This window comes from Bos indicus x Bos taurus, chromosome 15, assembly GCF_003369695.1.
Source record: "Bos indicus x Bos taurus breed Angus x Brahman F1 hybrid chromosome 15, Bos_hybrid_MaternalHap_v2.0, whole genome shotgun sequence".
NCBI classification, from domain to species: domain Eukaryota; kingdom Metazoa; phylum Chordata; class Mammalia; order Artiodactyla; family Bovidae; genus Bos; species Bos indicus x Bos taurus.
The window spans coordinates 26,718,068-26,734,405 of record NC_040090.1 but is presented as its reverse complement, the minus strand read 5'-3'; the positions used below and the strand labels follow the sequence as shown (position 1 = coordinate 26,734,405).

The 16,338-nt window shown below is 36.3% G+C and overlaps 1 protein-coding gene across 4 annotated transcripts in view; it reads left to right on the top strand.

Annotated features, from left to right (window-relative positions):
- ANO3 (anoctamin 3) overlaps window positions 1–16,338 on the top strand; it is a 448,326-nt gene that overhangs the window by 381,344 nt on the left and 50,644 nt on the right. For all 4 annotated transcript variants that reach the window (XM_027562801.1, XM_027562800.1, XM_027562802.1 and 1 more), the window contains 3 exons: window positions 11,806–11,888; window positions 12,312–12,452; window positions 12,989–13,153. In XM_027562801.1, the coding sequence (XP_027418602.1) occupies window positions 11,806–11,888; window positions 12,312–12,452; window positions 12,989–13,153 (389 nt within the window). The remainder of the gene's footprint in view (window positions 1–11,805; window positions 11,889–12,311; window positions 12,453–12,988; window positions 13,154–16,338) is intronic.

The following is a 16,338-nucleotide window of genomic DNA, read 5'->3' as shown; positions in this document are numbered from 1 at the left end:
CACATTTAAAGGAACATGTTTTCTCAGTAAACATCCTTATAGAAACAGGAAATTAAAATGCAGTTGATGATGAAACCTATCTGATTGTAATAAGAAGTAGTGGGTGTCCATGGATATCTGGACCGATCAAAAAACAAAAAGACCATTGACGTAACAACTTAAGAGAAACATTTATAATAAAATCTTATATTTTAAGCTTAATATTTATTAAATTTTGGAATGAATTCTATTTTTTTATTAATTGAAGTGATAATCCAGGTGTTTTAAAGAGACATATCCATTCTGATGTTCAAAATTGTTTTAATCATTTTAATTTCTGTCTGTATTTTTTTGTTTCAAAGAAGTATGATAAGGTTATCAATAAACGTTTTCAGGCATAAATATAAAGGATAATATTCTGAGGTAGAAATAGAATAGAATTGGATTTAAAGATGAAATGGAACCATTAAAATGTTTCAGTAGATAAGAAGAGCTTTCTGAAAGTATATATCTTAAAGGGATATGAATTAGGTATAAAAGACCAACATAAAAGTTATATTTTAAAATGTCAGTTTTTATAATGCACTGGAAATTGCATTGTTTGCCACAATTAACATATATGATGAAAATAAATTTTGGGTGTCATAAGTATATATAATACGATACATAGTTCTATAAACTTATTTGAGGTTACAAAAATTTTGAAGACCACTGATTTAATGCGTTACTTTTTCACTAATTTCTAAGGATTCAGAATATTTTACTGGGCATTTTTCTATAATAATTAGGGCCTGACCCAGTAACCATTTTACTCTCTTCTAGTTCCATTAAAGGAAAAAAAAAAAAAAATGCCGGAGAGGGTTTCAGAGCTTTTGCCAAAATGTGATGGAAACATTTCAAAAGTAGATATTACTTTCTTCAGTGTGTTACCATTGCCATTATGCTCATAATCTACTCTGTATGTTACTACAATAGATTTGTTAGCATGAGGTGGCCCTACCGAATCTTTATTCAGTGTGAGAACTCTGGGGCTCCTTCTCTGGCTGTGTTCTCTGTTGAATCCTGGTCCTGCTACTTACTGGTTCTGTAACCTGAACTATCATATCCGAAGACTACTTTCTCATGTATAAAATACAGAATGGGATATCTACCTCCTAGGTAGATATCCTAGACAATGGGGAACCAAAAGATAAAGTAGGTAACGTATTATGTGTTACTTGACACTAAATAAGGGCTTATCAATGATAACTATAATAATTTTAAAGATGGTAAAAATTGAAGCTTCAACATTCTCATAAAAGTTGAGATGAATCCAACAAAATGTAGAAAAACTTATATTGGATTATTTTGAGCTTGGGTCTATACTTTAGTACATAGTAGTTGTTTGATAAATATTAATTGAATGAAAAATGATTTTTCATGATCATGAAATGACCCAATTTTAATTGATTTTTTTAAAATAAAATCTTTCCCTGGTCACCCTTTTAAAAACTATAACTCTTCTTTCTTGATCTGTTTCATCTCCATTCCCTGCACTATTTTCTCCCTCAGCACTTAACTGCCATCTAACATACCCTATATCTTATTTTAGTTGTTGTTTTTTGTCTGTTCCCATACTAGAAATCTCATGAAAGCAAGCATTTTTATATTTTCTTCATGGTTTTATCTACATAGCTAGAATAATTCCTGGCAAAGGCTAAATGCTCAATTAATGTATAAAGGAATGAGCAAATGATGGAGAGTGAACAAATAAATAAATATATTTAACAATAAATAAAAAAGTACACTAAGCATAAAATAACTGCAAGTTCATTTTTCTTCTACCTAGAATAGTCTTCCAATTATAAGCTCAACAGATCTGAAATAATCTTTTCTTCACTTAAAGATATTCTTTAGACATCTTTGTATATTTATACACATAGATCCTTGAGCAGTTCCCTTTAGCAGATGATAAGAGACGGGAGGTAGTTCACAAGAAGAGTTGATTTTAGCTAGGGATGCATAAAATTTGTATTGTAACAGGTGAGAATATGGAGGTTATGGCGCAAGTGTAGAACCATAGATATATATGGTTTTGATGAATAACTTATTCTGAATATTTAATTTTGAAAGATGAGAGACAGTAAACTGTTGAGTGACGTTAGAGGTATAGCTGCTGGATGTTAAAATAGAGAAGAGAAAGTATGATAGTATGGCAGTCCTGAGGGTCTACTCAAATCATTGATTTAAAATAAAACAAGTCATCCAGTAAAACTGTATTTTTCCTCAAGCAATGGTAATGTGCTTGGGAACAGGTAGACAGCAGAGGGAATGTTGTTTTTAATTAGGGTTATGTTTTAACTATGGGTTTATGTGACAGACTGAAAGAAGAGCTAAAAAGTTGACGGCATTTGCGAGTGAATATAGTGATTGATCAAGAGGATGCAGAGAGAAGAAATTGAGGGCGCAGGGGAGGAAAGGACAGAGAAAATGTGATGGGGAGAATGGATTGAAAATCTGGGTGAAAAGTTAATGTATCAAAAAAGTCTGGGTGAAGTTGTTGTTGGAAGTGAAGTTTATAGGAAGTAAGCTAAGGATGGAGGTGATAATTGGGAGATTATGGAGGGTTTGGAGTGACTAATCAAAAGTACACCTTGGGAGGGCAGGCATAAGATAGAGTAGGAGAAAGCAAAGAGCTGAGAAGCCAAGATACTAGAAATATTATTGGTGGATGTTGTACTTTCAAAAATTTATTTTGGGAGTCACGTTGATAAGAGTTACACTCAGCTGACTTAAAAAGTTTTTTTTAGAAAACTTGGGGAAGTATCCCAAGGGAGTAGTAAATGACTTCCACAGAGAAAGAGGGTAGAAAGTATGAACTGATAATATGAGACTCAAGTCTGTGAATCTTTAAGGAGGAGGGAGAGAAAAACTAGTCTTGAAGCAGCAACGAGGAACAAGAAATTCAATGCCTCATCTTTGGCACTTGTTGGTGTGGGACACACGTAGCCATCACCTGAAAATGTCACATAGAAAGTGAAGTTTCAGGAGTGTCCCCTAAGTGTCCCTTACTTGTCTCAGTTGAGCAAGGACGTGAAGGAACATCTTGCCAGGATGGAGAATTCTGAGCTCCCTCTAGACTCCTGCTGATGAAAGAGTTCTGAAGGGAAGCCTCTTACTGCTAGCACCTAAAGCAACTTTTCTTTCCAAGCGGGCAGTAGCAGCCTGCTGGGAAATGATATTGCTCTCTTTAACAACTGCATGATATTCCACTGTGTGGAAGTACTGCACAACTGATTCATTCCCGTATGATGGAGTATTCTATTATACAAGTTCACATCTTTTAGAATCCTAATTTTGTTATAGAATCTTTAGATAGCCATTGCCTAATTTATCAACTATATGATGTATTTTGATATTAATTTAATTAAATCAAGTTACAACCGGTTTAAAATATAATAAAGTGGCAAAACTGGCAGATTGATAATATTGTAGTTTATTTTTCTACCTTTAAGAAGAGATCCAAGTGATTTATTAATCCTGCCTTTAAAAAAATTAAGATGGATAATTAAAAAATCCTGTCATTTCTAATTTGTTTCTTTCTGGTTTTAAAAGTTAGAGTAACAAGTAATAACCTCACAACTTTGCCAACAAAGGTCCATCTAGTCAAGGCTATGGTTTTTCCAGTAGTCATGTATAGATGTGAGAGTTGGACAATAAAGAAAGCTGAGCACTGAAGAATTGATATTTTTGAACTGTGGTGTTGGAGAAGACTTGAGAGTCCCTTGGACTGCAAGGACATCCAACCAGTCCATCCTAAAGGAGATCAGTCCTGAGTGTTCATTGGAAGGACTGATGTTGAAGCTGAAACTCCAACACTTTGGCCACCTGATGTGAAGAGCTGACTCATTTGAAAAGACCCCAATGCTGGGAAAGATTGAAGGCAGGAAGAGAAGGGGATGGCAGAGGATGAGATGGTTGGATGGCATCACCGACTCAAAGGACATGGGTTTGGGTAAACTCCAGGAATTGGTGATGGACAGGGGAGGCCTGGCGAGCTGTGGTCCATGGGGTCATAAAGAGTCAGACACAACTGAGCAACTGAACTGAACTGAACCTCATAACAAAAGAGTTTTTAAGATTTTATTTGCTGAGTGTTCTCAGCACTGAGCCATGACCTGGAGAGGAGCAGAGTGAGGAGAGAGTGAGATACCTAGGCTAGGTCTATATACTTTAAGAATTCAGATTTGTTCCTTGGCTCAAAAGCAGGGACAGAAGAAAAAGAAGTTATTCATGACCTAAAGGGGATTTTGATATTAAGTTCATGGGCAAAAAATAAAAATGACAAGTGTTTTTCTCATCTCTTTGGAGGACTAGGAGCAATATAAACATTTTGCAGAGAACAATGAAAACATGTTAGGTTTAACTAAGCTGACAGTTCTATAAGCTCTTAGCTACAGTAAAAGGAAGGTAGTTTTGTGTTGCATCAGGAGAGAATCCTTATTAAAAACATGTAGCGTTGTCATAAATCCTCTTCTCTGAATGAATGCTTTAAACCAATAACTCTGCCATAGGTGTCACAGTGAGCTGGTCTTCTAGGGTCCAGTTCATTTGAGGACAAGTCTACTATGCTTTCTGAACTTTTGCAGCATTACCAGTACAATAACAGTAACTTAATTTCTTGAACATGGAGCTGTTGAGGATTTTGTGAGTAAGTGTGTGTAAAACATTTGAACAGGCTATCTGGAACATTTGTGTCTAATGCACAATAGCTATTCATTGGAAGGAGATACACAATTTTGGACGCTCTCTTTAGGAAAAGAATGCAAAATAAAAATATCAAAAGTTTACAAATTTTAAAAACTTCAAATGCTACATAAAATCAAAATCCATAGAAGTAATAATATTTTAATTAATTAGTTGCCTAACACATCTCCATAAATGCTTTTTGTCTTACTTTTTTATCTGCATTTTTTTTATTATCTATGCATGTTTTAGTCACTCAGTCGTGTCCAACTCTTTGCGACACCATGTACTGTAGCCTGCCAGGCCCCTCTGTCCATGGAGTTCTCCAGGCCAAGAATACTGAAGTGTGTTGCGATCTCCTTCTCCAGGGCATCTTCCCGACCCAGGGATCGAACCTGTGTCTCCTGCATTGCAGGCAGATTCTTTACCGTCTGAGCCACTAGGGAATCCCAATCTCTGTATGATGTTTAAAAAGATATTTCATGGAAGGAATGGAGAAGTCATTCAGTTTTTCCTCTTCCTCTAGCACAATTAATTGAAAGTTATTTTATTATTTTTGACAGTTTTTTAAAAAAGATTTATTAATTTGTTTTGCTGCCTCAAGTCTTGGCTCCGGCACATGGGATCTTCATTGCGTCATGTGGGATCTTTGAGGATGGTGCAGAGATTCTCCAGTTGAGGATGGCACCCAGACTCTCCAGTTAAGGTGCAGAGGCTTTGTTGCTCCACAGCATGTGGGATCTTAGTTCTCTGATCAGGGGTTAAACCTTTGTTCCCTACATTGCCAGGCAGATTCTCAACTGCTGGGCTACCAGGCAAGTCCCCATTATTGGCAGTTTTGAAAGGCTTATTTCAATTTCATAATTGATAATGCCATGCGCATTTTAATATTGTTGGAACTCCGAGAAAATCTCTGGTGTGTTTCATATATGACTTAAAGTTTGTGAAATAGTTCCCATGGAGTAGTTTCTGGCCCCATATATCTTAGATCTTATTTCTCTTCCATAATCAGTACTGGATACCACAGAACATGTGCATCTCTTCATACATCCCCTAGCCTGGCCCCTGAAAGAGTCAGCATGTGAACTGGAGGAGTCACCTCAGAAGCCATTGCTACATTAGGATAACTGGCAATAATGGAACAACACTTGGAAGTGCCTGCAAATCACATAAACATATCTTACTAAATGCATGTATCCCTAATTATGGAAACCTTGCAATACTTAGCTATCAAAAACACTTGGCCACTACCTCAGCCATATTTGGAAAAATCAGAGATTCTGGCTATGTCTACAGGGAACTATTAGACACATCAAAATTGTAAATAGAAGCAGTTTAATTATTCTGGGACTAACTGAGTGTTTGCTTGAATTGTGAACCCAGAAGCATTATGCTTACTTCTGCATGTCCACCTTCACAAATTCAGATACAGTCGTCTAATAAAGGAAAAATAATAGTCTTTTCAGACAATTAAGTTATAACGTGTCAGATTTTTATTTGAGTTTGATTGCAAAGGAAAAGTCTTCTAAAAGACCAATGCAAAGATTTCTATCTTGGTAGAGACATTTATAAGAAAAGAAAATTGTTAGTAATCATTTTTAGACTCCAAAGCAAACAAAAAAGGGTGACTTCTGATTAATAGGTCACTCTCAACCTCATTTAGGTCTCTTAGAAATCTGCTCAAACATTTTGTCTGTGATACTAATTTCTTCCCAGAAGAATGTTGCAGATTATGTAGCTCAAAAAGTTCTGTATCAGACCATGTTTAGCAATAGTTTTTCCTTTAGCGTAGAAAAAGGTCAGTGTTTGGATTAGATTTGAATTTCAGCCAAGTGACTTCCTCAGGTAACTTAATCTCCAAGAGCTTCGATTTGCTTCTCTACTGAAGAAGATAATAATCTTTACTTCACCTGGATTGTTGTGGAAATGATAGGAGCTAATTAAAAATATGTCTAACACAAAGTCTTGAAATTTGAAAGTGCTCTATAATGGTAGTTTTCTTCTTCCTCTTTGAGACTATGATGCAGCTCATTTCCTTTTTTTGTGTGCGCTCTAATAATAGACGTTGTGCTCTCAAAAATAATTTTGAATTGAATTATTTATTCTAGCAGTGGTCCCCAACCTTTTTGGCACAGGGACCAGTTTCATGGGCTTCCCTGATGTCTAAGTTGGTAAAGAATCTGCCTGCAATCCAGGAGACCCTGGTTTGATTCCTGGATCAGGAGGATCCACTGGAGAAGGGATAGGCTACCCACTCCAGTATTCTTGGCTTCCCTGGTGGCTCAGCTGGTAAAGAATGTGCCTGAAATGTGGGAGACGTAGGTTGATTCTTGGGCTGGGAAGATCCCCTGGAGAAGGAAACAGCCACCCACTTCAGTATTCTGGCCTGGAGAATTCCACGGACTGTATAGTCCAGGGGGTTGCAAAGAGTCGGACATGACTGAGCAGCTTTGACTTCACTGTACTTCACCAGTTTTATGGAAGACAGTTTTTCACTGGACCAGAGGCAGGGGAATGGAGTCAGGATGGTTCAAGCGCATTGCATTTATCATGCATTTGATTTCTAGTCTGACGCCACCACTGATCTGACAGGAGGTACTGGTCCGTGGCCCAAAGGTTGGGGACCTCTGCTCTAGAGGTAGCTTTACTGTCTTAAATACAAAAGAAGAAAAAGAACAATATAAATGGTTTGCTGGGTCACCAGAAAAAGATGGGCAGTGTTATGACGCATATGACTGAATTTTTATAAAACAGTCAAAATATAAATAATTGAAAAAGCATGTTTCCTACAGAAAAATATATAGTAGCTTTATTCAATGAAACCAAGAACTTTCTCTACCAAGTTCCCTATGTATAATAACTAACAGAATGTTGAAAAAAAGATTATTATAATTTATTATGGGATTTCCCTGCTGGCTCAATGGAAAAGAATTTGCCTGCTAGTGTAGGAGATGTGGGTTTGATCCCAGGGTTAGGAGAGTCCCTGGAGAAGGAAATGGCACACAGTATTCTTGCCTGGAGAAGCCCATGGCTAGAGGAGTCTGGTGGGCTACAGTCCACGGGGTCGTAAAGAGTTGAACATGACTTAACGACTAAGCAACAACAACATGGTCTATTATATTCTTCAAATGAATGAATAATAGTTAGATGCTAGATCACTTATAAATTATACCTTAATTTAAGGTTAATTTGTACAACACCTCTAAGAAGATGATTTTGCTATTCTTGTTTTTAGATTGTGAAAACAAAGGCTTATCATTTTTCACTAGTCTAAGGTCACATAATTAGAAAAGAATATAGGAAGCTCTCAAAACCAGAACATCTGTATCCCAAGCCATGCTCTTTCTCCAGCACCACATTGTCATTCCTAGATGGTCTTTTGGGGGTCTTTATAACTTGATCAAGAAGATAAATTGTATTTATTGTAAAAATGAAGTTAGTAATTTCTTTGATAGTTGTTGGCATTCGCCTATGATGCCAAGTACATTTCTAAGGATTCAATTCCAGGGGGATGTTTATAAGGTGAAAAGGCAAGTATTTAACCATGCTTGGAACTAGGACTCCTTACTGGACAATCAGAATGGATATTGACTTTAGTTCTGGAGCACTTTCCTGGAGGCCAGAGCTGTTCCAGGGGTTAATGCTACATGTACCTCATCCTGGTGAAGGTTTCCTGGAGAGGAAGGGCCAACCTGTGAAGGACATGATGCCTTTAGAGGGTTCAATTATGAATTTTTTTTGTTTTTCCCTGTCATAAATGAACAACCAGGCTCATTTATGACAGAAAAAGAGAAAAGAAAAACAAAAACAAAGAATGGATGCTTTTGAGTTGTGGAGAAGACTCTGGAGAAGACTCTTGAGATTCCCTTGAACAGCAAGATCAAACCAGTCAATCCTAAAGGAAATCAATCCTAAATATTCATTGGAAGGACTGATGCTGAAGCTGAAATTCCAATTCTTTGGCCACCTAATGCAAAGAGCCAACTCAGTTGAAAAGACCCTGATGATGGGAAAGATTGAAGGCAAAATGAAAAGGGGGCTGCAGAGGATGAGATGGTTAGATAACATCACCAACTCAATGAACATAAATCTGAGCAAACTCTGGAAGATAGTGAAGGACAGGGGAGCCTGACATGCTGCTGTCCATGGGGTTGCAAAGAGGTGAACATGACTTAGCAACTTAACAAAAACAAATGGTTGTATCTCTGAGTGTCAACAACATATCAGCCCTAAATACACTTCTTTAGTAAAATACTTTGGATGGGATTGCCAAAATTGAAGTAGTGACTGTTTATGAATGTGGAATTGTAGGTGACTTCTATTCTTTACAGTTTAATTTATTCATTCAGCATACATTTACTGAAAGCCTTGTAAATAGCAGGCATTCCTAGATTTCAGAAGTAAGACAGGGGCTGTTTCTGTTACTTTCATTGGTGTTATATTTATAATCAGAGACTATTCCACAGAGTTAATTAAAGAAGTTATATCAAATATATGAATGGTAAGAAGAAATGTCCTGAGAAGAATAAATCCAGAACTTTAAAAAGATTAAATTGTATTTATTAAAAATGCATGGCAAAAAAAAGTTAACAAGTTATTTGTATAGACACCTAATTTTTTAGCAATTCATTTAGTATCCATTTTAATGTGAACAGGTGCTACTGAATGCCTATTTAATGTACAAATGTCAATACCATATTGAGTGACAGGAAGAGTTAACTTAGACACATTCCATCAAATTTAAGAGTCTGGTCTGGTCAAGACCGTGGTGAGAGTTCTCGTATTTTAATATAGCACAATGCTATTTATGTGTAGATTTTTATTTCTTAATGAAGTTTCCTATGGGGAAGAATGTCTGATTTTAGAAATTGGTAAGGATTTTCAGTGCTTATATCAAATACTGGCCTTCTCATGTTTTTAGAACATAGATATGTATTGTTTTATTTCTTACTTAGTATTTTTAGAGAGACAAAAGGAGAGGAAAATTGGAAGTGAAGTTAGAAAAAGATTCTGTGTCTTTGGACAAAGAGAAAATTTAACCAGACAAGAAGGTCTTGACTAGCCAGTTCTACAACTAATCAGTGGTGACTGACTCAAGTATAATCCAGCCCAAATATTCAAAATCTACTATTTCACACATAGGCTCTTTCCATTGATTAACCTACTAGATATTCATGCATAAAAAGCTCTACTAATTGCATTTCTGTAAAGCATTAACCAGAAAATCAATAACTTGTCCTAAGCAGAGAAATTTAAAATGTCTCATATTCATGGCCCTTCTGTTGATTGTAGAACCTGTTTAGTGAGGTTTCTGTTTCTACCACATGTATAGTGATGTTGCAGTGCTGTGTGGGGAAAGCACATTATGCTTGCAAATGTTGCGGAAAAAATATCTGGGGAATGGAGGACTCCAGTTGTTCTCGGGTGTTGTCTCCATTGATGAGGCCAAGCATTTGCTCTGACACAATCTCATTTCAGCTGGGTCTCCTTTTAAGAAGGCTTCAAATCCTTATCTCTTCTGGTGAAAATAATACTTGGAATTCTTTTGGGGGCTCAATATATTCAGACATACTTAAATTCATTTGTGTTTGGAACTGACCTCTTACCCCTGATCCCCCTCTCATTAGCTACTCCCCTTCTTCAAAGTATAGTGAAGTAGTTTTTAAAACTTTTTCAACAATAATTATTTTTCCAAATAAAATTTGAACATGACTGCTCAATATATATTTATATAAAGAAAGGGATTCTCTGTCAAGGGACTCTCTTTCTTCCAATGTCGTCAGTGAAATTCCATGGAGCATTCCATGAAAACCTCTGGAATAATGCAAAGAACACTTGCACAGGAATTAGAGTTGCAATCCCTGAGTTGTTCAGTAATTCAGTTCATTTATTAAACATTTTCAGTATGCAAAGCACTAAAATGCTAAGGGGAAAAAGGCCCTCAAGAGACTTAACCTTCAAGTGTGGGAAAAAAACAGGTACAGGAAAAAGTTCTAGATGCTTTGCAAGGTCAGTGATATATATTGATCACTCTGGACCTTGTTTTTTGATAAATTAAAATAAATAACTTCAGACTACACATAGAACTGTGCTTTTGAACTGTGGTGTTGGAGAAGACTCTTGAGAGTCCCTTGGACTGCAAGGAGATCCAACCAGTCCATCCTAAAGGAGATCAGTCCTGGGTGTTCATTGGAGGGACTGATGTTGAAGCTGAAACTCCAATACTTTGGCCACCTGATGCGGAGAGCTGACTCATTTGAAAAGACCCTGATGCTGGAAAAGACTGAAGGCAAGAGGAGAAGGGGACAACAGAGGATGAGATGGTTGGATGGCATCACGGACACAATGGACATGGGTCTGGGTGGACTCTGGGAGTTGGTGATGGACAGGGAGGCCTTGCGTACTGTGGTTCATGGAGTCGCAAAGAGTCGGACACGACTGAGTGACTGAAGTGAAAACACATAGGACCTTACTACTCTCACATGCTTGACCCTGTGATTCCGTTACTCTGTGCCATTGAATTTGGATCACAGAGGAAAGCCGCTGGAAATGGACGTGAGACATGAAGGTACAAGGACTGGATGCAGCACGTGATCTGTGAAATTTTTGTAATGTTGAGAAAAGTATACATGATAGTCAGTGAGATAAGAGTGAAAAAATAAATGCATAGTTGCTAAGGAGCAGAATTACTGGGCATCATCTTCAGCTATTTTGAAATGCTCTTCTACCTCCACGATGCACAGGAAACCCAGCTTTTCCCTGATAACTAAGCTCCCTTTTCTACTGAAGGCCTCTTATCCTCCAGCTTCATCTCCAATCCAGTTTCACAAGATCAAGGTCATGCTACCAAAAGTCTCTGCTTATTTATTCCAATAAAAAGAATCACTCTCCATTGAGAGTGCATGTTGATAATTTATATAGAAGAAGGTAAGGGAAGAAAAATTGCAGCTGTATGAATTTAATACAAATTAAATGTAGTTAATTTTAATTATTTAATAATATGATATAAATGCATCAATTCAAAGTAAGGCAATGATGACAGAATGTGATGTCATCAGGTAAGAATTATAATAGTAATATTATTATTCTTATTTATATAAGCCACAGTCTTCCTGGAGTTTTGGAAAAGGAGAAGAAGTACACTAACCTATACTTGGGACCTTATTGAATGGGAAGAAGAGGAGGTAAGATGTTAAGAGACCAGGAGATAAAAACTGGAATAACATATGATGTCGGAAAACACTCACTGCCTTAATGTCTAAGCAGAAAGCAGCTAAACCCAGCTCAGTCTTCCCTTGATTTTTTTTTGTTTTACTAACAACATTGTTATTTTATGAATATAATAGACACCAATGATAAAATATGTACTTTTTTCAGAGCACTTCTTTAATGTTTCCTTAAATTCCATTAGTGGAAAATCATGCCAATTAAAATATAGCTTAGGGTTTAACCTGGAAATTATCTTGCATCTAATTTTTTGCAAGTTGCTTCTTTGCCAAGACTCAACATAGAAGTAGGCCAAATTCCAAGAATTTAGTCAATATTGGATGATTTTTTTTTTTTACTTTATGCCTTAGATATTTAATTAACTTTAGTTTTTCTCATAGGAAACCCTTCGTCCCCAGTTCGAAGCAAAGTATTACAAGATGGAGCGAGTGAATCCTATCAGTGGAAAACCTGAACCACATCAGCCTTCCTCAGACAAAGTCACTCGTCTTCTTGTTTCTATCTCAGGAATATTCTTCATGGTAAAGTAGAACCATCAGTCTCAGAATATTGTGGGATTCCAGGGTTAGAAAGAAGTTCTAAAATACCAACTCATATTGTGACCCTGCGGGGGTAAGCAACTGTATCCTGTTCAGTATGTTGGTGGTACATACATACTATTAAGCAAAATAAAAATCACAGCAGGTCATGCAGTAATTGCAGAGGGAGTTTGCATATATTTTTAAATAAAATACTGTCTGGGAGAAACAAAGATCATCTAAGAAAAAATGGAAATTATGTAAGTCATCCTAAAATTAGATCCTCTGTTTTAAAACCAAGCATTCATGTGACAGTTGAGATTTGAACAACATATCACGCTAAAACAACTGAGGCTTACACTGTTTATTTTGACTCTAATGTAACTCAGTTCTTTAAAGGAAATTTTAAATTTATGTACGCTTTCTTGGAAAAGTAAATTTCTTTAGCTTTTGGGGTCAATGTTTTGGATCTATGTTGTTGCTTTTATTTTTTTAATAATGCAAAACGTGGATGTCTCTTCCGGTCTCCCATTTTGTAGATTTCCCTGGTGATCACTGCAGTGTTCGCTGTTGTGGTGTATCGCCTGGTTGTCATGGAACAGTTTGCATCATTCAAGTGGAATTTCATCAAACAACACTGGCAGTTTGCAACTTCCGCTGCTGCAGTCTGTATCAATTTTGTAATCATTATGGCACTGAATGTTGTAAGTGTTTACAATTTTTCAGTAGGTGTAAAGTGGGTGAATAGAGGAGAGGTCTGTGTTTCCTTTATATTTGGATTGGATTTATAAGAAGCCAAAATAAGGCCAAGTATCATTTCTGGCAAAGACAGTTTGGCTTAACAGGAAGTATTTCATTTGTGTGGTTTACATGATTTTTTAAAAAAATTAAAATCCATGACAGTTGTATTGTCTTCCTTGGTCTTTGAATTTATAGTTTATTTATTTATTTTTATTTTTGGTTGTGCTGGGTCTTTGTTGCTTTGCACAGGCTTTATCTAGTTGCAACAAGCGAGGGCTAATCTTCTTTGTAGTGCCCTGGCTTCTCATTGCAGTGGCTTCTCTTGCGGAGCACAGGCTCTAGGCACATGGACTTCAGTAGCTTTGACACACAGGTGCGTGTGGAATCTTCCCAAACTGGGGATCGAACCAGTGTCGTCTACATTGGCAGTGGATTCCTATCCACTGCTCCAGCAGCGAAGTCTTGGGTTTATAACTTGATTTAGTGATAGCTTCCACTCATCAAGTATCTAGTGTGTGCTGGAAATGGTGCTGTGCTCTTTATTTAAGATGCTATGCTCTTTTCATTCAGATAAGGAATTGTTAGGTTTAGAAAACCAGTCCAACAAATTCAAACTCCGAGAATTTATTGGAAAGATATAGAAAATTCTGTTTGAAAGTGTAGCCTCGTTACCTCCAAGACCTCACGTGAAATGGAAAACTGTTTCTCCATTTGCATTTCTCTGAGACTAAGTATTTTTTCCTTCCTTCCTTTCTCTTCATCTTTCTGTCTTTCTCTCCCTGTTTCTCCTTTCTCTCTCTCTCTTCCTTTCTTCCATTCTCATCTTTTTTTTTTTTAAAACAATGATTCTATTTGCATTTGTTTTCATGGGGAAGAGACTGTTTTTATCAGCAAAAGACTATATTGCCTAACAATGGCCGCTGTTTCAGTGTCTGGTGTGCTGGTGCATTGATATGCTTTTCTTATCTTCATTGACTCTAACTTCATGATCCTGTTGGTCAGTTTCTGTAGTTTATTTAACTTAGATCATCCAGTGTTTTAATGTGCTAATTTCTCAGAGAGTGCATGTGATTGGTTCAACATCACATATACCAATTAACTTGTGAACCAAATGTCTGTGGCTGAGAGGACATTATGCTTAGGTCTGCCCCTTTAGCAAGGTCTGTGGTTGGGGTCCTGTTTTCTCTGAAGACAGGAGGCATTGACTGGCTCATTTAGAACAATTTATTTCCTTTAATTCTTCCAACACCACCACACGATCAATATTCTCTCCATTATGTAAATAAGGAAACTACAATTCAGAGAGCTTAAATAACTTGTCCCAGATTGTGCATTTAATAAGTATTAGTGCTTGCATATTTATTTACATGATAATTCATGTAGAGAGCTGACCAATACACACATAATGATGTTGATACCATAAACAGGTAATATGTATCTGGGTCCAAACTAGATTGACACTGGTGTTATATGATTAGTTGGGAAGGGACTGGAACCATTTTCTATTTAACTTTAAAATAATCAGGGAAGTTCTTAAGTGAAAAGTGAATAGTCACTTGAAGAAATGGGTAAATTTCAATGCAAGGACAATAGTTAGTATTTTCTACTGGAGTTTGCTTTCTTCAGGTTCAGTTTATTTGCAGAAGGAGAATATTTTTTTACTGTATCTCCAAGTAAGCCATACAGTATTTTAATTTATGCTTTTGACTCATGGATTGAAATGAACAATAAACATTGAAAAACTACAGAGCTAGGATGAAGAGGGCTGTGTGATAATCTATGAAAGGCAGTATAGGTTGTATGTTGCACAAAATCACCACAGTGAAGGAGGAGCCATTCACAACATGGGTTTTATACAACAGATTTTTATATCTTTAATTCTTATGTTAACTGTTCAAGCAGATAGGGAAAGAAATTGTTTAAGGAAAAGCAGGCTTTAGTGGTTAATATATTTATTTCTAGGTAACACTAGCGATAAGCTAGTATGATTTTAAATTGATTCATTTTCCTATTCTTGGTAGGTTGGTTGAATATTAAATTTTAATAGTATTTAAGTACATGACATACAGTTACATAAGAAGGATATATAATTTCACTTGATTTCGATGGGAATACATCTGCATTTTGAAGAATGACAATAAAATGTTAATAGTGGTTATATTTCAGGAGTGGGATAATATTTGATTTCATATTTTTTTCTGTTCATTCAAATGTTTATCTCTATATGTAGGTTTTGGTTTATAATCAGAAAAAAATAGTCTTTACTTTTAATACATAATACCATGATAAAAAATCTGGAACAAATCAGAATCAGAATGTACTTTTACTTTGTATATGAGTCACTCATAAAACCACAGCCACTTGGGTAGCTTTAGGTAGCAATTTCAAGTCATTTTTAAAATTTTGTCTTTCACCAAGTAGAGCAAAGGTTTACTGATGGCTGCATAGCATCCCAGGACACTCACACGCAGGCGTGCACACACGCACACGCTCTCTCTCTCTCTGTCTCTTTCTCTCTCTCTCTGTTCCTTCTGTTCTCATTTATGCTCTCCCCCTCCCTCCTGCCCCTCTGAACACTGTCCAGGCTTTCATCAGTTTGTATTGTCAGTTCCTCAACATACTGTCCAGATAAAAAGTAATGGACTTTAAAAACAGGCAAAACAGAGATTTGCTCCTTGACCTGTGTGATCCTGACTACCCTGCATAACATCTTTGAACTTTAATTTCTTGATCTTTCAAATGAGGGTAATAAGACAAATGCCTAGGGGGATTGAAAGATGGAATGAAATCTGCTTCTAGTGAATAGAAGTGTTCAATAAATGCTCATTTTCTTCCTATTTGTTCAGTGCTTTGAATTTTTATTTCTCTTTATAAGTCTATTTATACTCTCATTTCTTTTCCTGCAAAATACAAAATTTTCTTTATTTTTTTTTTTCCGTTTTCCTCATCTTTAAATAATAGAGTTTGATTATTGCCCTTTAGTTCAAGATACAGGAATGCTGATGATCTTTTCTTTGATCCTTCTAAATTCTTCAGGCCAAATCTGCATTTGTTAATAATTTTTTACTCTCTGTTCTTTATTATCTGCTACCTATAAATATGTAAATACTCATAGTGCTGGTAGAGAGAAAATAAATCACATATAGGT